At 38.9% G+C, this 26,780-nt stretch overlaps 1 protein-coding gene across 11 annotated transcripts in view; it reads left to right on the forward strand.

Moving 5' to 3' along the window:
• The window catches only part of RANBP17 (RAN binding protein 17), a 382,268-nt gene that overhangs the window by 78,339 nt on the left and 277,149 nt on the right, over positions 1–26,780 (forward strand). For all 11 annotated transcript variants that reach the window (XR_011562386.1, XM_070774506.1, XM_070774512.1 and 8 more), the window contains one exon: positions 10,754–10,859. Coding sequence is in view for 10 of the 11 variants with exons in the window: in XM_070774506.1 (XP_070630607.1) it covers positions 10,754–10,859 (106 nt within the window). In the remaining variant the exon portion in view is untranslated. The remainder of the gene's footprint in view (positions 1–10,753; positions 10,860–26,780) is intronic.

Here is a 26,780-nt window from a genome sequence, read left to right on the forward strand (position 1 = left end):
GTTAAATTGGATAGGGAGTTCATTGGATTTGTTTTACTCTGTAGTCATCCACGTATATCTGAGGTTACCACAGTTAGTAATTCAACCAACCACAGAAAATACCCTCCCCCCTCCAAAAGACTTCGAGAATGTTCCAAAAAGCCAGATTTGAATTAGCCATGTGCCTAGTGGACTGCCGTCTATCGGGTCGCACGGAGTTGGATGCGACTGAAGTGACTTAGCAGCAGCAGCAGCAGCAACAACTATTCACCTAGCATTTATATTGTATTTACCACTGTTTACCTAGGTTTTACATTTTATTAGGTTTATAAGTAATCTGGAAATGATTTAAAGCCTATGAGTGTTATAGGTTATATGCAAACACTGTGTGTGCCATTTTATATAAGGGTATTGAGCATCTGTGACTTCCCTGGTGGCTCAGACGGTAAAGCGTCTGCCTACAATGCGGGAGACCCGGGTTCAATCCCTGGATCGGGAAGATTTCCTGGAGAAGGAAATGGCAGCCCACTCCAGTACCCTTGCCTGGAAAATCCGATGGACAGAGAAGCCTGGTAGGCTACAAACAGTCCATGGGGACGCGAAGAGTCAGACACGACTGAGTGACTTCACTTTCTTTCAGTTTCACTTGAAGATCTGTAGATTTTGTTATCCAGGGGGGTTCTAGAAATAATCCCTTTGGATACTGAGAGAGAAGACTATACTTCGTATACATTACATATATTCTTTTATAAGTATCATATTACGTTACAATGTAAAAAGATTCATTTGTAAAATCAGACTTGTTTTCCTACAAAAGGATATTGAATGGAAGTATAGCTGTTCTACGATACATTAATAAAATTAACTGAAATGTAATAATTTATTGGTATTAAGTAGATCTGTCTTTTGAGTAAAATAAGTCAGATGTGATTCTTGATAAATACAATTCAAAGTTTTTACAGTGTTAATAAAACATCATTTCAGAGTTTCTAATATACTGCCTGTTCCATAGAAAATGTTTAGTATTTGTATTTTCCTTCTATTTGAAAGGTTAGTGAGAAGTCTGTCTGCTCTTTAAAAATATCTGTAGTCTGCTCGAAAATAATCGTTTTATATTATGAAAAGTGCGTAATGCAGTTCTAGTTTGTACTGCTATATGTAGTAGTGTTCAATTTCTGTTGTATAAAGACTTCAGTTAGTGTTGAACAAAGAAAATTATATGCTCTTTTATGTGTGCTTTAATTTAGATGCTTAATGGCTTTTAATGTTACAAAATAAGTTTTTATTATATTATGATCTCATTTGTATAATATTGTCTTGCTCCTCCATATTTGTGGTGATATGGTCATGGTTTAGGAAAACAATAATCCCTAAGAAATAGGTCATTAACAGTAGTTAACGATTACTTGTGATCTATGGTAATGACTGATTTCTTTGGGATTATTGAGGTTATAAACCATAATTACAGATTATTACAGCAATAATTATTTTGTGAGAGGAAAAAATGTTCTGTTCTTGAACAGCTGTGGAAACAAGTGCCCTGAACATTTCAGAGTAAATACAAAAATGGAAAGCTATAATGGAAATATAATCTCAGATCAGATTTAAAAAAAAAATTATAGATATGAAACTTACCTATAGGATATTTAAATTTCTAAATACAGTTTAGATTTATAGTTTTACTTGGTTCTTTAAACTTTCTGGGTATAATTACATAACCAGTGTAAATTTTTAACATCTATTTAAAGACCATCCCTCTAAAAATTCTAGAGCTTTAGGGAAGGATTATGTGTATGAGAAATATCATTCCCCAGTCTGTGAAATGTGAAAATTTTATTTGATAGATTAATAAAAGTACCTTTATATTTCATTGTTCCTGTCTAACACTGATGCTAATTTATTAGTAGTTGTCTATTTTTAGGGTTAAAAATATCTGCTTTTCTGTCTTGTACAATAAAAAATCACTGCTAAAACATGGAAAGAATAACTGTACATTCTACTTTTCTGTATACAAACTTCCATTCAAAATTTACCATAATTTTAGAAAAGAATGTTCACACTTGATCATATGCTATCTTTGCATGCCATTTTTTGATATCAAGTCTTAATTTCAAGGTCACAGAATAAATGAAGAGTAAAAAGTTAAAATTTGATAAATTCATGTCCTATAATTAGTATTTATTATTAGACAATGATACTCATCGCATGAATATCACATGAGGAGAAGGGAATGATAGAAGATGAGATGGTTGGATGGTACCACCAATTCAATGGACATGAGTTTGAACAGACTCCAGGAGATAATGAAGGACAGAGAAGCCTGGCATGCTGCAGTCCATGGGGTATCAAAGAGTCAGAAATGACTGAGCGACTGAACAACAACAACACTTATCACACTGCATTGAAAAAAATCATTTTTTCATTTTTTTTCCCCTCTTACTAAATTCAGTCTGCTGGAGATAGGGTCTCTCTGTCCCTTTTCACCCTGCTTCATATTTATATTCCAGTGGGCAGAACATGACATAGAGCAGATACTCAGAAAATGAAGGAATGAAACAAGAAAGCAGATTGTTGCTTTGTTTTACCTAATCTTGGAATGTGCTCATTGGGCAACTCAAATTATTTGCTGTTCTGCATTTGGCCATGAATGATCCACAAGTATTAATTTGGGTAATTACAAATGTGTAAATTTTATCAAGAAGATGAATTTGCAAATAACCGGATAGACTAGATCATGGATCATACCTTGTATTGAATGTGTGTTGAAAAGTTGCTTTTATTTAAGCAATAGAAATGGAAATACAATTAACATTCATTTTTAATAATGACTCTACATTTTAATGTTTACTTAAATTGATAAATAAGCTGTTAACTTTTTTTTGCTTGCTTCATGCTATAGTTTCTAGGTAATGATTTCTTAATTCGATGTGTATGCATGCTCAGTCATGTCTTAGTTCAATAACGCATATCTATTTAGTAAGTTATATATGCCAGGCACTGTTTCAGGCCCTGGATAAGGCAATGGCACCCCACTCCAATGCTCTTGCCTGGAAAATCCCATGGACGGAGGACCCTGGAAGGCTGCAGTCCGTGGGGTCGCTGAGGGTCGGACACGACTGAGTGACTTCACTTTCACTTTTCACTTTCATGCATTGGAGAAGAAAATGGCAACCCACTCCAGTGTTCTTGCCTGGAGAATCCCAGGGACGGGGGAGCCTGGTGGGCTGCCGTCCATTGGGTCGCACAGAGTCAGACACGACTGAAGTGACTTGGCAGCAGCAGCAGCCTGCAATAGACAACCAAACAGAAACCATGCAATTTATTTTCTACTGGAATAGACAGATAACAAAGCAAAATAAATAATAAAATATATTTTGTTAGAAAGTGGTAAGTGCTAAAATTTTTTAAAAATATTAAATCAGGAAAAGGGAATATGAAATGTCAGCAGATTATGTTCTGTAATTGGGTCACAGCTATGGCCGGCATCACCTAAATGACTCTTTATTCTAAAGTCTTCTGTCCTTGCTGGGATGTTTGATGAATGAGCTATAGTTGGGCATTTCTGTCTCCATGAAGTCTCTCTACATCGCTAGGCTTTTAATAGTATGACAGTCTCAGGGTATATGGTCTTATTACATGGTAAATGGCTTCCTCTCAGGGAAAATTCCCTGAGAGCCTGGAGGAAGCTGCCAATTCTCAAAAGACTAAGCCTAGTACTGGAATAAGTGTCAGTTCTGCAATATTCTTTTAGTTAAAGTCCAGCCCAGACTTACAAAGCATTAGCAAAATAGACCCACTTCTTAATGGCAATTGCATACATGGAGGGAAGGAATTGATGATGGGTATCTTGAAGTCATGGGCTTCCCAGGTGGTGCAGTAGTAAAGAATCTGCCTGCCAAGCAGGAGACCTGGATTTGATCCCTGGGTCTGGAAGATCCCCTGGAGGAAATGGCAACCCACTTCAGCATTCTTGCTTGGGAAATCCCATGGGCAGAGGAGCCTGGTGGGCTACAATCGATGTGGTCACATAAGATTTGGACATGACTGAGCAACTAAGCAGCACTAGCAGCATCTTGAAGGCATGCTATCATACTCCAGGTATTGCAGATTTATAGGATAGCTGTGTAAGGCCTGACTGAAAAGGTGACTCCTAAGTAAACTAGTCAACATGGTTGTGTCTTTTTCCAGTTATATTAAACTGTATGCGGATAGACAGAGAGTAGGTAGGGAATTGGATTTAAACAATTATGGTTTTGTAAGATGAAAATGTGGAGGAAGAGAAAAACTGACCTATGCAGAACAGATTATAATGACTGACAACAGAACTGAATATAGGTAAGCAGGTTAGAGAAGACATGAAGGGTATAAGAAAGTGAAAAAAATCCCAAAAAACTATTACAACTAATACAAGAGTAGCAGAGTTGCAGAATACAAGATCAGTGGGTTTATATATTAACAGTGAACAATCAAAATTAAGTGAAGCCTACTTAAAATAGCATTAAAAAGAATAAAATACTTTGGTAAAAACTTTGCAAAAGTGTTAAATCTTATACACTGTAAAATGTTATTAAAGTAAATCAAAGATCTAAATAAGTTGGAAGACATCCATGGTCATGGTTCATTCAGAAGATGGTATTGTTTAGAACCATCCCTCAAATTGACCTAGAGTCAATGTAATCTCTGTCAAAATCCCAGCTGGCTTTTTTGCAGGAATTGACAAGCTGATCTTTAAGTTGATGTGGAAATCCAGGAGACCCAGTATATCCAAAATAATTTTGGAAAAAAATAAATGAAGTTGAAAGACTCATACTTAGTTATTTCAAAATTTACTACAGAGCAGCAGTAATCAAGACAACGTGGTATTGGTGTAAAGGTAGACACTAGATCAATGATATATAATTGAGAGTTCAGGTAATAAATGCTCCAGTTTGTAATCAGGTGACTTTTGATTGGGATGAGAAGACAATTCAATAACAAAGGGATTGTCTTTTCAACAAATGATGCAGGGACAGCTGAATGTCCACATGCAAAAGAATGAAGTTGGACCCCTATGTCCCACAGTACAGAAATCGAAATGAATCATAGACCTAAATGTAAGAGTTAAGGCTATGAAACTCTTGGAAGAAAACGTAGAACTAAATCTTTATGACTTTGGATTGGGCAGTGGTTCTTTAGATTTGATATCAAAAGCTGAAATATCGAAATAAAAACTAGCAGTTTTGTACCACATGAAAATTAAACATTTCTGTGCTTCCAAGGACACCATCAAGAAAATGAAAACAACCCACAGAATGGGAGAACATGTTTGTTAATCACATATCTGACAAGGAACTTGTATCAAGAATATGTAAAGAACTCTTGCAACTCAATAAATAAAAAGATAAATAGCCCAATTTTAAAATGAGCAAAGAATTTAAATAGACATTTCTTCAAAGAAGACATAAAAAAGGCCAGTAAGCACATGGGAAAGGCTCAGCATTGTTGGTCATTAGGGGAAGGCACATCAGAATTACAAGATAACCACTTTATATACCCACTAGGAGAGATATGGGAGAAGGCATGGCACCCCACTCCAGTACTCTTGCCTGGAAAATCCCATGGATGGAGGAGCCTGGTAGGCTGCAGTCCATGGGGTCACTAAGAGTCAGACACGACTGAGCGACTTCACTTTCACTTTTCACTTTCATGCATTGGAGAAGGAAATGGCAACCCACTCCAGTGTTCTTGCCTGGAGAATCCCAGGGACGGGGGAGCCTCCTGGGCTGCCGTCTCTGGGGTCGCACAGAGATGGACATGACTGACGCGACTTAGCAGCAGCAGCAGCAGCAGGAGAGATACAATAAAAAGATAGATAATACCAAGTATTGGCAAGGATTTGGAGAAGTTGGGCTTTCATACTTTGCTGGTGGGAATGTAAAATGATACAGTTGCTTTGGAAAGTAGTTTGGTAGTTCCTCAAAATGTTAAAATACAGGTTTCATATGATCCACCAATTCCAATTCTTGATATGAATCCCAACTCTTGATATGAAGAGAAATGAAAACATATCTACATTAAAAACTCTATGCAAATGTTCATAGAAGCATTATTTACAAAGCCAAAAATGTGAAAACAGCCCAGGTGTCTATCAACTTTTGAATGGATAAACAAAATATGATATACCCCAAAAATGGAATGTTATTTGAACATGAAAATGATTGAAATCCCAATACAGGAAGCCATAATATGGTTGATCCTTACACGTTATATTAAGTGAAAGAAGATAGTCACAAAGATCACACTGTATGAGTTCATCTGTATGAAATAGAATGGGAAAAATCTAAGGAGACATAAAGTAGATTAGTGGTTGCTTGGTTTCTTAGGGCTGCAGGGGTGCGGAGTGGTACAGAATAAGATTTCAAAAGGGATGGATAGGTTCTAAAGCTAGAATGTGGTGGTGATTGTATGACCCTGTGAATTCATTCAAAAACATGGAATCATATACTTTAAGTGGTATGTGAATTATATTTCAGTAAAGTTGTGTAGGTGTTCAAGTGATTGTAGTTTCCTAATAGAACAAAGGATTGTTGGGAGTTGGAAGATTCATCTTTGTAGATAATTAGAATTGTTACTAGTTACGATAAAAATAATGTTGATAAGAGTGACAATGGACCAGCAACTAACATATTCAAAAGATAAGAAGTAACTCAAAGTAGAGTAGATAGTTGCAATAAGAAAGATAATTTGGTACTATGGTGACACTCTATGGTACTAGGAATCAGCGAACTGAAATGGACTGGAATGGGTGAATTTAACTCAGATGACCATTATATCTACTACTACGGGCAGGAATCCCTCAGAAGAAATGGAGTAGCCATCATGGTCAACAAAAGAGTTCGAAATGCAGTTCTTGGATGCAGTCTCAAAAATGACAGAATGATCTCTGTTCGTTTCCAAGGCAAACCATTCAATATCACAGTAATCCAAGTCTATGCCCCAACCAGTAACGCTGAAGAAGCTGAAGTTGAACGGTTCTATGAAGACCTACAAGACCTTTTAGAACTAACACCCAAAAAAGATGTCCTTTTCATTATAGGGGACTGGAATGCAAAAGTAGGAGGTCAAGAAACACCTGGAATAACAGGCAAATTTGGCCTTGGAATACGGAATGAAGTAGGGCAAAGACTATTAGAGTTTTGACAAGAAAATGCACTGGTCATAGCAAACACCCTCTTCCAATAACACAAGAGAAGACTCTACACATGGACATCACCAGATGGTCAACACTGAAATCAGATTGATTATATTCTTTGCAGCCAAAGATGGAGAAGTTCTATACAGTCAGCAAAAACAAGACCAGGAGCTGACTGTGGCTCAGACCATGAACTCCTTATTGCCAAATTCAGACTTAAATTGAAAAAAGTAGGGAAAACCACTAGACCATTGGGGTATGACCTAAATCAAATCCCTTATGATTTTACAGTGGAAATGACAAGTAGATTTAAGGGCCTAGATCTGATAGAGTGCCTGATAAGCTATGGAATGAGGTTTGTGACATTGTACAGGAGACAGGATTCAAGACCATCCCCATGGAAAAGAAATGCAAAAAAGCAAAATGGCTGTCAGGGGAGGCCTTACAAATAGCTGTGAAAAGAAGAGAAGCGAAAAGCAAAGGAGAAAAGAAAAGGTATAGGCATCTGAATGCAGAGTTCCAAAGAATAGCAAGAAGAGTTAAGAAAGCCTTCTTTAGCGATCAATGCAAAGAAATAGAGGAAAACAATAGAACGAGAAAGACTAGAGATCTCTTCAAGAAAATCAGAGATACCAAAGGAACATTTCATGCAAAGATGGGCTCGATAAAGGACAGAAATGGTATGGACCTAACAGAAGCAGAAGATATTAAGAAGAGATGGCAAGAATACACAGAAGAACTGTACAAAAAAGATCTTCACGACCCAGATAATCATGAAGGTGTGATCACTGACCTAGAGCCAGACATCCTGGAATGTGAAGTCAAGTGGGCCTTAGAAAGCATCACTACGAACAAAGCTAGTGGAGGTGATAGAATTCCAGTTGAGCTATTCCAAATCCTGAAAGATGATGCTGTGAAAGTGCTGCACTCAATATACCAGGAAATTTGGAAAACTCAGCAGTGGCCTCAGGACTGGAAAAGGTCAGTTTTCATTCCAATCCCAAAGAAAGGCAATGCCAAAGAATGCTCAAACTACCGCACAATTGCACTCATCTCACACACTAGTAAAGTAATGCTCAAAATTCTCCAAGCCAGGCTTCAGCAATATGTGAATCATGAACTTCCTGATGTTCAAGCTGGTTTTAGAAAAGGCAGAGGAGCCAGAGATCAAATTGCCAACATCCGCTGGATCATGGAAAAAGCAAGAGAGTTCCAGAAAAACATCTATTTCTGCTTTATTGACTATGCCAAAGCGTTTTTGACTGTGTGGATCACAATAAACTGTGGAAAATTCTGAAAGAGATGGGAATACCAGACCGCCTGACCTGCCTCTTGAGAAACCTATATGCAGGTCAGGAAGCAACAGTTAGAACTGGACATGGAACAACAGACTGGTTCCAGATAGGAAAGGGAGTACGTCAAGGCTGTATATTGTCACCCTGCTTATTTAACTTCTATGCAGAGTACATCATGAGAAACTCTGGGCTGGAAGAAGCACAAGCTGGAATCAAGATTGCTGGGAGAAATATCAATAACCTCAGATATGCAGATGACACCATCCTTATGGCATAAAGTGAAGAGGAACTAAAAAGCCTCTTGATGAAGGTGAAAGTGGAGAGTGAAAAAGTTGGCTTAAAACTCAACATTCAGAAAACGAAGATCATGGCATCCGGTCCCATCACTTCATGGGAAATAGATGGGGAAACAGTGGAAACAGTGTCAGACTTTATTTTTCTGGGCTCCAAAATCACTGCGGATGGTGACTGCAGCCATGAAATTAAAAGACGTTTTCTCCTTGGAAGGAAAGTTATGACCAACCTGGATAGAATATTCAAAAGCAGAGACATTACTTTGCCAACAAAGGTTCATCTAGTCAAGGCTATGGTTTTTCCTGTGGTCATATATAGATGTGAGAGTTGGACTGTGAAGAAGGCTGTGTGACAAAGAATTGATGCTTTTGAACTGTGGTGTTGGAGAACTCGAGAGTCCCTTGGACTGCAAGGAGATCCAACCAGTCCATTTTAAAGGAGATCAGCCCTGGGATTTCTTTGGAAAGAATGATGCTAAAGCTGAAACTCCAGTACTTTGGCCACCTCATGCCAAGAGTTGACTCACTGGAAAAGACTCTGATGCTGGGAGGGATTGGGGCCAGGAGGAGAAGGGGACGACAGAGGATGAGATGGCTGGATGGCATCACTGACTTGATGGACGTGGGTCTGAGTGAACTCCGGGAGTTGGTGATGGACAGGGAGGCCTGGCGTGCTGTGATTCATGGGGTCGCAAAGAGTCAGACACGACTGAGCGACTGATCTAATCTGATCTGATCTGATGATGACACAAGATATAAGGCTGAGTCCTTTACAATGGAGAGGGAGAATGTTCTAAAGGTAAAAATGAGGAACATCAACCTAACAGCTGGATTTGAGGCCCAAGTTACCAGAGGTGCAAAAAAAATCAGCTGCCACTTGAGAGGGTCTACAGAAGTGAGGTCATCAAAGGAGAGCATTATGTTGTTAATAGGCTTTAATACTGTTCATAAAACACATCTCAACTGCATATTGGTACCTTGTCAGTTTCCTACATGGGCCTTTTTTCTGTTAACTTTTTTTGCCCACTAATTTTACGTTGCTTGAAGCTTGAGTTTGTTTTATAAATTACTTGATCAGGGTAGTGTTCTGTTTTTACATTGCTAATATAAAGGCTGCATACTTAGCCAATTATGATTTCATAGTTTTGTGATAGATTAAGAGGATATGGATACTTATCTTACCAGGTAAGATTTTTTTTTTAATTTCTTTTTGAAAAATAATTGATTTGTTGTTAATTGCTCATAAAGATTTCAAAAATCTTGGAGAATTTGAGACATAGATGAGTGACTCTAAAGATGTAATGTGTCTAAATAAGAATTACTCAATAAATACCTTCATTTCTAAAGTCAGTTTTGGCTACTCCAGAGATTTGTGAAAGCTGTAGGTGTTGCCATTTGTGCCACTCTTGTAAAGTTATTTAGTCCTTTGCTGCTACTCCTCATGAAGTTAATTTGGTCATTAAACAATGTAATTTGCATAGTAAAAATTTTGAATTTTTAAAATACAAAAGGAGTAAATTTATTACCATCTGTTATCTTCCAAGCCTGGGCAGTATTAAAAATTATGAGACTGGTACTATCATGGCATAGACTGTTCAAAAAAACCACTGGTCATTGGATTATAGTTACACTTACTAACAGCCCTTGATGTTGACTTTACATTTGGTGTTTTGTTATCAAATTTATGTTCATCAAGTCTTCATGGTAGATATTACTTTCTGCATTTTGCAAATGAAAATCCTAAAACTTAAAGAGGTAAGTAGTTTATGTAAAATCACGTCACATATTGGTAGAGCTGGGATTCATATTTGTTTCAGGTTCTTAAATCTCATTTGAACTCTTCTACTGCCTTGATGAACTTGATGAAAACCAGCTCTTCACTCTGTGTTAGGAGCTAAGTTCACAGTTTATCACCAGTTTGGAAGAAATTTTGCTCATTTTAGAATATTCTGAAAAATAAGCTTTGTTTCTATCTAACCTTTGTTTCTTTCTAAACTCTTCTTTTTATGTATTAGGACGTCTTGCCTGGCTGGTATACTTAGTTGGAACAGTTGTTGGAGGAAGATTAACATATACCAGTACAGACGAACATGATGCTATGGATGGAGAATTATCCTGTCGGTAAGTAGTAGCCATATAATTTACAGAAGTTTCCTAAGTACTTAGAAATTTAGTTATTGAGCTAGTACTATGAGCTCAAGCATTTTGGACTTGGCCTTTTAGGGAACGTATTATTTTCCTTTCTGTTGATGAGAAAACCAGGGCTTAGAGCTTAAGTGATTTGTAGGAGTCATATCAATGATAAATAGTACAGTCAAATATATTCATATGAATAATATGAGTGAGCTGGTTTTCCATATATTGTACTTCATCTTTAATAATGTATTTCTTTTAGAATTGATGTACTTGTGTGTTTTTGGCTTGTTGCTGCATGGACTTGTTTCTAGTCACAGAAAAGGGGGCTACTCTTTAGTTGTGGTGGGTGGGTTCTCACGGTGGTGGCCCCTCTTGCCGCAGAGCACAGGCTCTGGGGTACACACGCTTCAGTCATTGTGGCACGTGGCCAGTTGCAGCTCCTGGCTCTAGAGCACAGGCTCAATAGTTGTGGCACACAGACTTAGTTGGTCTGCAGCATGTAGGATCTTCCTGAATCAGGAATTGAACCTGTGTCTCCTGCATTGGCAAGCAGATTCTTTACCACTGAGCCACAGGGAAGCCCCAATATCTTTCTGTATAACAAAATAATATGTATTTTTCTGAACGCTTTATAAAATAGTTTCAAATAAAAAGTTACATATTAATTTGAAGATAACTACTGTCATTTGGTAAAGATCTTTGAGTCTTTTTAATTGATATTTGAAAGTTATATATACTACATGTGTATTTTTCAACTTTTTTTAACAAAAATTGTATTATACTTAAATATTGTAAACTAAAATGGGGATACTAGTACTGATAGTTAATAATAACCCAGGAGAAAGGAGTAGTGACCCCACAAGAGACTGACCCATGTTGCTGTGAGTGTCTAGGAGTCTCTAGCAGAGGCGTGGGCTGGCGGTGGCCTGCTATAGGGTCGGGGGTGCTGAGTGCAGGAGTACGTGCACGGGACATTTTGAAGGAGATCGCTGTTATCTTCATTCAGTTCAGTTCAGTTCAGTTGCTCAGTTGTGTTCAACTCTGCGACCCCATGGACTGTAGCGCACCAGGCTTCCCTATCCTTCACCAGCTCCCGGAGCTTGCTCAAACTCATGTCCATCTAGTCGGTGATGCTATCCAATCATCTCATCCTCTGTCGTCCCCTTCTCCTTCTTCCTGCAATCTTTTCCCAGCATCAGGGTCTTGTCCAGTGAGTCAGTTCTTTGCATCAGGTGGCCAAAGCATTGGAGTTTCAGCTTCAGATCAGTCCTTCCAGTGAATGTTCAGGACTGATTTCCTTTAGGATTGACTAGTTTGATCTCCTTGCAGTTCAAGGGACTTCATTACCTCCACCATAGTGTGGTCTCAGGTCAAACAAAAGGGAGGGAACAGAGCCCCACTCATGAAGAGAAATTTGGATTAAAGATTTACTGAGCATGGCCCCGCCCATTAGAACAAGACCCAGTTTCCCCCTCAGTCAGTCTCTCCCATCAGGAAGCTTCCATAAGCCTCTTACCATTATCCATCAGACGGCACACAATCACACGAACCTCTGTCCATAGTTCTTCAGGCACTCTAAAACCACAATCACAGGAAACTAATCAAATTGATCACAAGGACCACAGCCTTGTCTCACTCAGTGAAACTATGAGCCATGCCATATAGGACCACCCAAGACAGACGGGTCATGGTGGAGAGTTCTGATGAAATGTGGTCCACTAGACAAGGGAATGGGAAACCACTTCAGTATTCTTGCCTTGAGAACCCCATGAGGCAAAAAGATATGACACTCACTGAAAGGTAAACTCCCCAGGTTGGTAGGTGCCCAATATGCTACTGGATATTGAGTGGAGAAGTAACTCCAGAAAAAACAAACAGACAGAGCAAAAGTGAAAACAGTGCCCAGTTGTGGGTGTGACTGGTGATGGAAGTAAGCTCCGATACTCCGATACAAGAGCAAACTGCATAGGAACCTGGAATGTTAGGTCCTTGAATCAAGGTAAATTGGAAGTGGTCAAACAGGAGACAGCAAGAGTGAACATCGACATTTTAGGAAATCAGTGAACTAAAATGGACTGGAATGGGTGAATTTAATTCAGTTGATCATTATATCTACTACTATGGGCTAGAATCCCTTAGAAGAAATGGAGTAGCGCTCACAGTCAAGAGAGTCCGAAATGCAGTACTTGGTTGCAATCTCAAAAATGACAAAATGATCTCTGTTCATTTCCAAGTCAAATGATTCAGTATCAGAGTAATCCCAAGTCTGTGCCCCAACCAGTAATCCTAAAGAAGCTGAAATTATGGCCTGACCACACCATAGTATGGCTACTTGGGTTCCTGCAGACATGGCTTCATTTTCCACCTTTGCCCCAAATGTTTACTTCTTGCCTGATTGAGGAGGAGGGTCTCAAGGCCTCAGATTGGAGGCCATTGAGCTTTTAACCCTGCCTCACCATGGAGAGAGATGCTATGAAGTGGTGGGACTTCCCTGGTAGTCCAGTGGTTACCACTCCCTGCTTCCACTGCAGGGGGCACGGTTTCTATCCCTGGTCAAGGAACTAAGATCTCACATGCTATAGGGCCAAAAAAGAAGTGGGGCCCCTGGGCCAAGGGACTCTTAATGTCGTTCAGAGATACTTGTCTCTTGTAGATCCAGCCTTAATGTTTTTCTGACATCCTAGTGATAGCAGACCCTGCGCAAAGTGGATATCAGAGTTAATACTGTGAGGAGACAAAATAATGAGAATAGTTTTACCAAAGATAATGAAACACTGCATAATGTCTGCATTTTACCATTGATTTGACTGCACCCTTAGAAAACTGAATGTAACAAAAACCCAGGACATTTTTTGGAAATTGTATGCCCTCTAGCAACTGTGTGAATTTTTATACAAGCACTGTTTAATGAGTTATATAAAATGTTATAAAAAAAAAAGAAGCTGAAATTAAATGGTTCTATGAAAATCTACGAGACCTTCTAGAATTAACAACCAAAGAAAATGTTCTATTCATCATAGAGGACAGAAGTGCAAAAGTAGGAAGTCAAGAGATACCTGGAGTAACAGGCAGATTTGGCCTAAGAGTACTAAATTAAGCAGGGCAAAGTCTAACAAGAGTTTTGCCAAGAGAACGCACTAGTCATAGCAAACACCCTCTTCCAACAACACAAGAGATGACTCTACATATGGACATCACCAGATGGTCAATACTGAAATCAGATTGATTATATTCTTTGTAGCCAAAGATGGAGAAGCTGTATACAGTTAGCAAAAACAAGACCGGGAGCTGACTGTGGCTCAGATCATGAACTCCTTATTGCCAAATTCAGACTTAAATTGAAGAAAGTAGGGAAACTAGACCATTCAGTTATGACCTAAATCAAATCCCTTATGACTGTACAGTGAAAGTGAGAAATAGATTTAAGGGACTAGATCTGATAGAGTGCCTGATGAACTATGGATGGAGGTTCGTGACATTGTACAGAAGACAGGGATCAAGACCATCCCCAAGAAAAAGAAATGCAAAAAGGCAAAATGGTTGTCTGAGGAGGCCTTACAAATAGCTGAGAAAAGAAGAGAAGCTAAAGGCAAAGGAGAAAAGGAAAGATACACCCATTTGAATGCCGAGTTGCAAAGAATAGCAAGGAGAGATAAGAAAGCCTTCCTCAGTGATCAGTGCAAAGAAATAGAGGAAAACAACAGAATGGGAAAGACTAGAGATCTCTTCAAGAAAATTAAGAGATACCAAGGGAACATTTCACGCAAAGATGAGCTCAATAAAGGACAGAAACGATATGCACCTAACAGAAGCAGAAGATATTAAGAAGAGGTGGCAAGAATACACAGAACTATACAAAAATGATCTTCATGACCAAGATAACCACGATGGTGTGATCGCTCACCTTGAGCCAGATATCCTGGATTGTGAAGTCAAGTGGGCCTTAGGAAGCATCACTAAGAAGAAAGCTAGTGGAGGTAATGGAATTCCAGCTGAGCTATTTCAAATCCTAAAAGATGATGCTGTGAAAGTACTGCACAATATACCAGGAAATCTGGAAAACACGGCAGTGGCCACAGGACTGGAAAAGGTCAGTTTTCATTCCAATCCCAAAGAAAGCCAATGCCAAAGAATGCTCAAACTACCACACAATTGCACCCATCTCACATGCTAGCAAAGTAATGCTCAAAGATTGAAGGCAGAAGAAGAGGACGAGAGGATGAGATGGTTGGATGGCATCACCGACTCGATGGACGTGAATTTGAGCAGACTCTGGGAGTTGGTGATGGACAGGGAAGCCTGGTGTGCTACGGTCTGTGGGGTAGCAAAGAGTCAGACACTGAACTGAACTGAGTACTAATGATAGTATCTAATTCATTTTGGGCCATTGGAAGGATTAAATGAGTTAATAATTTTAAAGTGCTTAGGACAATACATGGGAAATAGTAAGCACTGTATTACCAAAAGAAACTCCAGAACAATTATTTTTTTAAAAATCAAACATTATATTATGAACATTTTACCTGGACGTTAAATAAAAAATGAAGAAGAAATTGTTAGTTGCTCAATATTCAAGCTATACTGTAATTTAAGTATCTTTGCTTTGGGAATTTTAGGTTGTTTCTCAGTTTTTCCTTATTACAAAGGTGAATATTCTTTTAGCTGTATCTTTACATAGATCAAGATAATTTTATTGGAGTCATATCCTAAAAGCTGAGTAGCTGGTTGAATAGTATATATATGGCACTTTAAAGGCTCAGCACACATCACCACAGGGCCTTCTGGAAAAGTACCAGTTTCTCCTCTGAACCCAAAGGCTATGAGAAGTTATGGTTTTTTTCTGCAGTTGAACACTAGGTAGTAGGATTATTATCTTTTCCAACTAATGTCTCATTTTTATTTGTATTTCCTTGTTTAGAAGTGGTATCAAACATTATTTTCCATTCCTTTTCTTGTCATTTCTATTTTTCTTTGTGCTTTTTTATTATATGTAGATTGTATCATTTGGTTTTCTTTTATGATTCTTTCCTAGTTTATTCATAATTATTCAATATATATCAGTATATATCAAAGATTGTAATATTTTGCTATTCATTTTGAATATGTCTTCTGTATATATTTTAATGTCTTAGAAATTTCTTTTTTACTGGCTTTAAAATATTTATATTCCTGGAGAAGGCAGTGGCTACCCACTCCAGTATTCTTACCTAGAGAATCCATGGACAGAGGAGAGAGAGCCTGGTGGGATATAGTCCATCGGATCGCAAAGAGTTGGACACGACTGAGCGACTAAGTACACAAAATATTTATATATTCAAATGTGGATTTTTTTCTTTCATATTTTTAAAACATTAATTCATTAATTTGGCTGTGTCAGGTCTTAGTTGTGGCATAAGGGACTTTTAGTTGCATCATGCGAACTCTTAGTTGTAGCATGTGGGGTCTAAGTTCCCTGACCAGGGATCAAACCCAGACCCTGTATTGGAAGCATGGAATCTTGGCCACTGGGCCACTGAAGAAGTCCCTATCATATAGTTTTAATGCTCATATTTAGGAAGGTTATTCCATGCCTGGATAATAAAAATATTCACCTACATTTTTTCCTGGTTCTTTTACAATTTCAGCTTTTTATATTTAATTTTTAATATATTCAACATATATTTTATTTTATATGCTTTTTTGAATGTTTCCAAGGTATTAACTAGTCAATGTCAACTCCACTCTCTACCAATTTAAAATGCCACTTAAATGTTACTCAGAATTCTTATGTCCCTTTCTAGGTGTTTCATTCTTTTCCACTGACCTTCAGTTCAGTTCAGTTCGGGCGCTCAGTCATGTCCGACTCTTTGTTACCCCATGAACTGCAGCACGCCAGGCCTCCCAGTCTATCACCAACTCCCGGAGTTCACTCAGACTCACGTCCATCTAGTCGGTGATGCCATCCAGCCATCTCATCCTCTGTCATCCCCTTCTCCTCCTGCCCCCAATCCCTCCCAGCATCAGGGTCTTTTCCAATGAGTCAACTCTTCGCATGAGGTGGCCAAAGTACTGGAGTTTCAGCTTTAGCATCATTCCTTCCAAAGAAATCCCAGGTCTGATCTTTAAAATGGACTGGTTGGATCTCCTTGCAGTCCAAGGGACTCTCAAGAGTCTTCTCCAACACCACAATTCAAAAGCATCAATTCTTTGGCACTCAGCTTTCTTCACAGTCCAACTCTCACATCCATACATGACCACTGGAAAAACCATAGCCTTGACTAGATGGACCTTTGTTGGCAAAGTAATGTCTCTGCTTTTGAACATGCTATCTAGGTTGGTCATAACTTTCCTTCCAAGGAGTAAGCAACTTTTAATTTCATGGCTGCAGTCACCATCTGCAGTGATTTTGGAGCCCCCAAAAATAAAGTCACTTTTATGAAACACTGACACTGTTTCCACTGTTTCCCCATCTATTTGCCATGACGTGAAGGGACCAGATGCCATGATCTTCGTTTTTTGAATGTTGAGTTTTAAGCCAGCTTTTTCACTCTCCTCTTTCTCCTTCATCAAGAGGCTCTTTAGCTCCTCTTCACTTTCTGCCATAGGGTGGTGTCATCTGCATAGTATATCATTATTACCCTACTGAAGTCTTTAATGTGATATTCTCTCTCATTATTATTTATTATATATTCTTAAGTTTTTAATACCTTTGTTGCCACTTTAAATAGAAATTTCTCATTTCATACCATTTATAACCTTTAAGCTATCTCATTTGAAACTATCTCAATTTGAATCTGAATAGAAAGTAAGTTTTTCCTAAGATTCATTATTTCCAATATGAAACCACTTTAAAATATGAATAGGGACATTCTCAAAATGATTTGTTTAATTTTAAACCAAGTGAATAATTTGCTTCTGTACCATCTTTTAGTGTATACACAACATATTTAGTAAAGTGGGAATTAAGTATAATTTTGGCATAATTATTTTGATTATTTTTTAAAGTTTGCATCATCAAACAGAAAGTTACCTAGTGGTACTATTTCCCTAACTATATATATATAACAGGAAATAAAAGTGGTGTGTATTTGCCAAGTATAAATTTTTAATTTTTTTCTTTAGGCAGCAAACATATTTATTTAGCTTTAAATAAGATTTGTTTTGTGTTTAGTGTATATTCTCTAGAAAACAAAGCCTTAGGTGAAGTTTTATCAGCTAATGTTTTGGGGGGAATGGGGAAAAGGCTACATTTTCAGGGAAGAAAGAAGGAAGGAAAAGTGAGTGAGAAAATGAGAGAAAACAAATAGAATTAATACTCATTTTTCACAGATTCCATTTTTGCAGATTTGTGTATTTGCTAAAATTTGTTTGTTAACCACCAATCAATACTCATGGCAGTGACTGCAGCCATGAAATTAAAAGGCGCTTGCTCATTGGAAGGAAGGCTATGACAAACCTGGACAGTGTATTAAAAAGCTGAGACGTCAGTTTGCTGACAAAGATCCATATAGTCAAAGCTGTGGTTTTTCTAGTAGTCATGTATGGATATGAGAGTTGGACCATAAAGAAAGATGAGCACCGAAAAATTGGTGCTTTCGAATGTGGTGCTGGAGAAGACTCTTGAGAGTCCCTTGGACAGCAAGAACATCAAACCAGTCCATCCTAAAGGAAATCAACTCTGGATGTTCATTGAGAGGACTCCAGTACTTTGGCCAACTGATGCAAAGAGCCAACTCTTCTCACTGGAAAAGACCCTGATGCTGCTAATAGCTTACAGTAAACGGTGTCAGATTTGTAATCTCCAAAGAAGAAGATTTAGCTTTGGGACCAGGGACCAGGCTTGGTCACTCAAGAGCTTTCGTGTAGCAGAGTTTTATTAAAGTATGAAAGGGACAGTGGAAACTTCTGACATAGACATCAGAGGGGGGACGTGGACTAGCCCCCTTGCTAGTCTAAGCAAGGGAGCTATATAATTTTTCAATTGGTTATTACAGTAAACCAAAAGAATGTCTCAAGGTTGTAAAGGTCTTATCAGACCCATTCCCACAATATACATTTTAAGATAATATAAGTAGTCAGAAGGTTCCCAAGAAGGAGAATCGTGTCCTCAAGCAGGATACATTGTTGTTATATAATCCTTAGTACAGAGTTTACTAAATTGGAAGTGGTCAGACAAGAAATAGCAAGAGTGAACGTTGACATTCTAGGAATCAGCAAACTAAAATGGACTGGAATGGGTGAATTTAACTCAGATGACCATTATATCTACTACTACGGGCAGGAATCCCTCAGAAGAAATGGAGTAGCCATCATGGTCAACAAAAGAGTTCGAAATGCAGTACTTGGATGCAATCTCAAAAACGACAGAATGATCTCTGTTCGTTTCCAAGGCAAACCATTCAATATCACAGTAATCCAAGTCTGTGCCCCAACCAGTAACGCTGAAGAAGCTGAAGTTGAACGGTTCTATGAAGACCTACAAGACCTTTTAGAAATAACACCCAAAAAAGATGTCCTTTTCATTATAGGGGACTGGAATGCAAAAGTAGGAAGTCAAGAAACACCTGGAGTAACAGGCAAATTTGGCCTTGGAATACGGAATGAAGCAGGGCAAAGACTAATAGAGTTTTGCCAAGAAAATGCACTGGTCATAGCAAACACCCTCTTCCAACAACACAAGAGAAGACTCTACACATGGACATCACCAGATGGTCAACACTGAAATCAAACTGATTATATTCTTTGCAGCCAAAGATGGAGAAGTTCTATACAGTCAACAAAAACAAGACCAGGAGCTGACTGGCTCAGATCATGAACTCCTTATTGCCAAATTCAGACTGAAATTGAAGAAAGTAGGGAAAACCACTAGACCATTCAGGTATGACCTAAATCAAATCCCTTATGATTATACAGTGGAAGTGAGATTTAAGGGACTAGATCTGATAGATAGAGTACCTGATGAACTATGGACTGAGGTTCGTGACATTGTACAGGAGACAGGGATCAAGACCATCCCCAAGAAAAAGAAATGCAAAAAAGCAAAATGGCTGTCAGGGGAGGCCTTACAAATAGCTGTGAAAAGAAGAGAAGTGAAAAGCAAAGGAGAAAAGGAAAGATATAAGCATCTGAATGCAGAGTTCCAAAGAATAGCAAGAAGAGAAAAGAAAGCCTTCCTCAGAGATCAATGCAAAGAAAGAGAGGAAAACAACAGAATGGGAAAGACTAGAGATCTCTTCAAGAAAATTAGAGATACCAAGGGACCATTTCATGCAAAGATGGGCTCAATAAAGGACAGAAATGGTATGGACCTAACAGAAGCAGAAGATATCAAGAAGAGGTGGCAAGAATACACAGAAGAACTCTACAAAAAAGATCTTCACGACCCAGATAATCACAATGGTGTGATCACTGACCTAGAGCCAGACATCCTTGAATGTGAAGTCAAGTGGGCCTTAGAAAGCACAGGGTAAACTGTATGGTGACAGATGGTCACTAGAGTTATTGTGGTGATCACTTTTTAATGTATATAACCATTAAATTATAACATTGTGCATCTGAAACTTATATAGTGTATACCAATTATACTACAATAAAAATTTAAACCATCTGAAAGAAAAAAAAAAAAAGCATCACTACGAACAAAGCTAGTGGAGGTGATGGAATTCCAGTTGAGCTATTTCAAATCCTGAAAGATGATGCTGTGAAAGTGCTGCACTCAATATGCCAGCAAATTTGGAAAACTCAGCAGTGGCCACAGGACTGGAAAAGGTCAGTTTTCATTCCAATCCCAAAGAAAGGCAATGCCAAAGAATGCTCAAACTACCGCACAATTGCACTCATCTCACATGCTAGCAAAGTAATGCTCAAAATTCTCCAAGCCAGGCTTCAGCAATACATGAACCATGAACTTCCAGTTGTTCAAGCTGGTTTTAGAAAAGGCAGAGGAACCATAGACCAAATTGCCAACATCCGCTGGATCATGGAAAAAGCAAGAGAGTTCCAGATAAACATCTATTTCTGCTTTATTGACTGTGCCAAAGGCTTTGACTGTGTGGATCACAATAAACTGTGGAAAATTCTGAAAGAGATGGGAATACCAGACCACCTGACCTTCCTCTTGAGAAACTTTTATGCAGGTCAGGAAGCAACAGTTAGAACTGGACATGGAACAACAGACTGGTTCTAAATAGGAAAAGGAGTACGTCAAGGCTGTATATTGTCACCCTGCTTATTTAACTTATATGCAGAGTACATCATGAGAAACGCTGGCCTGGAAGAAGCACAAGCTGGCATCAAGATTGCTGGAAGAAATATCAGTAACCTCAGATATGCAGATGACACCACCCTTATGGCACAAAGTGAAGAGGAACTATAAAAAGCTTCTTGATGAAGGTGAAAGAGGAGAGTGAAAACGTTGGCTTAAAACTCAACATTCAGAAAACGAAGATCATGGCATCTGGTCCCATCACTTCATGGGAAATAGATGGGGAAACAGGGGAAACAGTGTTAGAGTATTTTCTGGTGCTCCAAAATCACTGCAGATGGTGATTGCAGCCATGAAATTAAAAGACGCTTTCTCCTTGGAAGGAAAGTTATGACCAACCTAGATAGCATATTCAAAAGCAGAGATATTACTTGGACAACAAAGGTCCGTCTAGTCAAAGCTATGTTTTTTCCAATGGTCATATAGGGATGTGAGAGTTGGACTGTGAAGAAAGCTGAGCACCGAAGAATTGATGCTTTTGAACTGTGGTGTTGGAGAACTCTTGAGAGTCCCTTGGACTGCAAGGAGATCCAACCAGTCCATTCTAAACGAAATCAGTCCTGGGTGTTCTTTGGAAGGACTGATGCTAAAGCTGAAACTCCAGTACTTTGGCCACCTCATGCGAAGAGTTGACTCATTGGAAAAGACTCTGATGCTGGGAGGGATTGGGGGCAGGAGGAGAAGGGGACGACAGAGGATGAGATGGCTGGATGGCATCACTGACTCGATGGACGTGAGTCTGAGTGAACTCCGGGAGTTGGTGATGCACAGGGAGGCCTGGCGTGCTGCGATTCATGGGGTTGCAAAGAGTCGGACACGACTGAGTGACTGAACTGAACTGAACAGAGTTTAAGCTGAGTTGTTTTTGTTATGTAATCATTAGCTCTGGGCATAAAGAAAAAAATGTTTTATGTGACTAAGACTAAGGAATGTAGGAAAAAAATGTTTGTCCTTTCCTTCTCCTTGAGAATTCCCAACCCCGTATCTCCCCCTTGATAGCCCCAGACCCCTTTCTCCTCCTTGGGGATTCTGGACTTCTTATCAACCTGCCTAGGAATTGACTCTCATTTCTCCCTTTTCTTTTAGGAGAATTATGTTGTCAAGGGAAAGAGGTGTCATTTTCATTCCATAACTACTTCCTGCTGTGATTGGGCGTTGTCCCTAAATTGTCCTAACTCTCATATTGAGGGTCTCTGATCCAGGGGCCCCAAGTAATAGTTGGAGGAGGCTGTGGCACTCGTAGGAGCTTGAACAACCATTTATAACCTAAAAGCTTTCAGATGATTAGAAACAAATCCCCATTATATAGTTACAGATGTAAGGCAAGATAGTCATTAAACCAAGTTAAATCATAATCAAAATTAAAAGTTATGTTATGTCAATAGTTACAGCAGTCCATCTTAGGATCGTTAGATGTCATCAGATAAAGAAGAGACGTCACATATTGTTGGTGAAGGCATTCGCAGAATTGAAGAAAGTCCTTTCCTTGAAGTGGAGAAAGCCACCATGTTAAGCCTTCAATTGATGAGGAAGTTGAAAAGCTCAGAGCTGAGTCACATAGTTAATTCTAAGGCTTCAAGATCTATGATGATATCTCTGCACAAAAACTGTCTGTCATTGAGATAATCCCATTTTTGAGGGGCCAGTTCGAGCCCTCGTTTAAGTATGGGTTAAACTTTAAACCAGCTGTCTTGTATTTCTTGAATTAGCTTACACAGATGTCCCTTAATAATGTCATTAGTCTTTTCTCCCTTTTCTGAAGATTAGGGTCTCCAGGAACAGTGTAAGTGATATTCTATTCCTAGAGCTTTCAACACCCCTTGAATTACAGCAGCTTTAAAGAGCCATTGTCACTCTGAACTTTAGAGTTTAAGATCCCACTTACATGATGCGAAGTCCATATAGTAAGATTTTGCCCATTAGTAAACTTAGGAGCTTTAGGCATTAGAGAAACAATAGTAGCAATTACTCTTAAGGCATGTGGCCTTAGCCTTTTTTTCAGTAAGGAACTAAACTCTAATCCTGTGGGCAAGCTCAAAGTTGGAGCCTGCAGAAGAGCAGCTTGAAGAGCCTTAAAAAGCCTTTTGAGTCTGTGGGGACCAAACCCGCTTGTTAGTTTGGGCCTGCTGATTCTCAGTTATAAGTTTATATAAAGGCCGGGCAAGTTCCCCATAACCCAGAATCCAAATGCGGCAATAGCCTGTTATGCCCAAGAATCCTCTCAATTGTTTTAAAGTCATAGGTAAAGGATGATTTAATATAGGTTTAACTCTAGAAAGAAAGTGAAAAGTGAAAGTGAAGTCACTCTGTCATGTCCGAGTCTTTGCGATCCTGTGGACTTTAGCCTACCAGGCTCCTCTGTCCATGGGATTCTCCAGGCAAGAATACTGGAGTGGGTTGCCATTTCCTTCTCCAGGGGCTCTTCCTGACCCTGGGATTGAACCCGGGTCTCCTGCATTGGAGGCAGGACACTTTAACCTCTGAGCAACCTTCAAATCAATGACTGAAAAATATTTGGCTCGTTCAGGGTTTTCAGACAATAAAGTATAAGGATAAGGCGCTTATTATTCATACATCTTGAACAAGTCTCCATTTATCATTTGACTCTTTTTACACCCAAAATAGGAGTGTTCATGGACTATATAGGATTATTATAGGGAATTAATAGCCCTTGTTCCTTTAAATTTTCCATGATGGGTTTTAAAACTTCCTTAACCCAGGGCTTTAGTGGGTACTGCTTTTGATGTGGAAATAGGTGAGGGTCTTTGAGCTTGATAATGACAGGAACAGCATTTTGTGTTCTACCCACAGTTTTTACATCAGAGGGGAAAGATTGTGGGCAGGAGGAAAAGGGGGTGACAGATGATAAAACTGTTGGATGGCATCACTGACTCAATGGACATAGTTTTGAGCAAACCCCAATAGATAGTGAAGGATGGGGAAGCCTGGTGTGCTGCAGTCCATGGGGTTGCAAGGAACCGGACATGACTTAGTGACTGAACAACAACAAATTGTAGTCATTCTTGGTTCTGTGCAAAGTGGCTAAAAATTTGAGTTGCCCAGTGTACATTTTCACAGCTGAGGTTGAACAGATGGTGTCTTCTTGTTTCAGCACTCATACCATAAACATGTCCTTTTTGCCTTCTGATTTAGTGCCATATTTTTCATGCCTTGTTCTTTCTGTCGGTGGTCTCACTGTTTAAGATGTCTCTCCATTATAGTGCTGAGGTGCTCTCTGGTGTCCCTAAGCACAAGAAGACTGTAATGTGCCTTACAGAGAAAGTACATTTGCTAGGCAGGCTTTCTTCAGGAGCAAATTTTAATGCTCTTGGCTGTGAGCTCAAAGTTAATGAATCAAAAATATATATTAAATAAGGTGTCTTTAAACAGAAACACATAAAACAGGTTATGTGTTGAGTAGCTGATGAAAATATTGTGACCAGAGTTCCTCAGGAACCTATTCCTTTATTTCCTCTAGGAGCAGTGGGTTAGTATTTGCTAATTCAGTTTTCACAGCAATTTTATAGCACATAACTGCCATAAATAATGAGAGTCAATTATAAAAGGTGGTGCATTCCACACCTGGTTGCACACTTTTACAGATTTCCCCAGAGACCACATGGAACAGCTATGTTTCAAAACAGTCCGTCTTGGTGGTGGCAGGGCAATGGGGACTAAGGGCAAGCAGTTTCTCTCATCACTTACTTCTGTGGCCCACTCTTTAGTGGCTGAAATCTACTCCTGGAGTGGGTAACTTTTCTGTGCTTCTTAGGTTTGTTCCTTGGCCCCTTTGAGGAGATGCTGCGTGTGCCAGAGCTTCTGTTGGTTCTATTGGTTGGAGGTGGGGGCTGGCTGGAGCTATGGTAGGCCTTTCCTCTCCCCTGAGTGAGGACTTATAACTTCAGAAACTGTATGAATCTTTCCTGGGCTACAAGGCAAGTAGTTGAGTCCAGGGATGAGAAGAGGTGGTGGTGGGGATGGTGAGTGTTTAAGCCAAGCAGATTCAAGGTGGGGTATGTACCAGGACTTACATATTTTGTCTATAAAAAAGACATAAGTATGTGTTCTAACATACATAGATTTTGAATTAGACAAGAACTATGTTTTATGTAAAAATTTAACATATCAATTTCATATGAAGAAATTCCAAGTAACTAGAACTGTAATATTATTCGCCTTCTGTGTATTATTGTTAGGTGATAACCATTGTAACTCCTGGGAAAACACTACAAAATTAGAAGTTCAGAAGTTCTTGCCAAAAATTTATGTTATTTTATCAGGAAAAGGTTGATATTCATAAAAACTTTCAATATTATGATAACGACATTTAAGACATGTTTAAAATTTCAAAATATGCTACTTTGACTTAGCAAATAAGAATATTTGTGCTCATGCCACACAATTCTAATTAAATAAAGATAATTTAATAGTGATTTTAGTTTCACTCATGAACAGAATATAAACATTTTGAGAGATTTCCTAGGGATTTGTCTTCCCCTGTGTCCTCTTTACTTTGCTAGTGATTGCTTCCTTTAGGCACACTCCTCTCGGTTAGAGCACCCTCTGTTTCTCCATGCCGTTCTCATGTACTGGCCTCCCACTCATTCCTCATTATTCACTGAAGGCTTTTGCAACTAGCTGTGTTTTGCTCTCTGTCCCAAACCCTGCTGTGGTATAGATAAGTGTCACTTCTTTCCCATTCAGTCGTTTGCTTCCTCTTCTCTACTCAGAAACTTCTGGTGGCTTTTTCTGTCCCACATGAGAGAAATTCCAAAATCTTGGCCATGGCCCAGAGTGTACAGTGCTACTTCTCTGACCTTATTTCCTATACTTTGTCATTCAGCTCAACTACATACACTGGCTTCCTTGGTATTCTTTGAGTATTACTAATATATTTTCACTGTAGGGGCTTTGTGCTTCCCTTGTGCTTGGAATGCTTTCTCCCAGATTTTATATAGTACTCTGTCACTTCAGTCAGGTCTGTATCCAGATGTCTCTACCTCTTTGACCTCCCTTTCCGAAATAACATCCTTATCCTACTCTATTTTTTCCTCTCAGTACTTACTATCTCTTAATGTTTAGTTGTTTATTTCACTAGAATAGGGAAGGAATAAGCTTTATCTGCTTTGTTTGCCCCTGTATTTTTATCTCCTCTGTGTGGCAGAACCTAAACTCAGAGTTTTCTCTTAATCTCTTGAGCAGTATGAAAATATTACACTCTTCTGTGGATAGGTACCGGTGTGTGTGTATATGTGTGTGTGTGTGTGTGTGTGCTCAGTTGCTCAATCATGTCTGACTCTTTGTGACCCCATGAACTGTATTAACCTCCTAAGATACATTTTTTTTTTAACCTTAACTGAGCCCTCAGCATGGCTCAGTAATTCTGTGTTGTTTTAGTAATTCCTATCTTCTGATTACCAAACACTTATCGAACTGGTTCTCTTGCAAGTTTTATCCCACATGTACCTCTAATTCAGTGACTAAAATTAAACTCATCTCTTCCATCCACTCCCAACCCTGACTTTCTTCATGTGTCTCATCACTGTCCACTCAGTTGCCAAGGCCTAAATCCTGGGACTTCTCCTTAACTTTTTCTTTTTTCTCTCACCAGCATCCATATGGTCATCAAAGTCTATCAACTTTTACCTTCTACTTATCCTAGC

Source organism: Bos indicus, chromosome 20, assembly GCF_029378745.1.
Source record: "Bos indicus isolate NIAB-ARS_2022 breed Sahiwal x Tharparkar chromosome 20, NIAB-ARS_B.indTharparkar_mat_pri_1.0, whole genome shotgun sequence".
In the NCBI taxonomy this organism is placed as follows: domain Eukaryota; kingdom Metazoa; phylum Chordata; class Mammalia; order Artiodactyla; family Bovidae; genus Bos; species Bos indicus.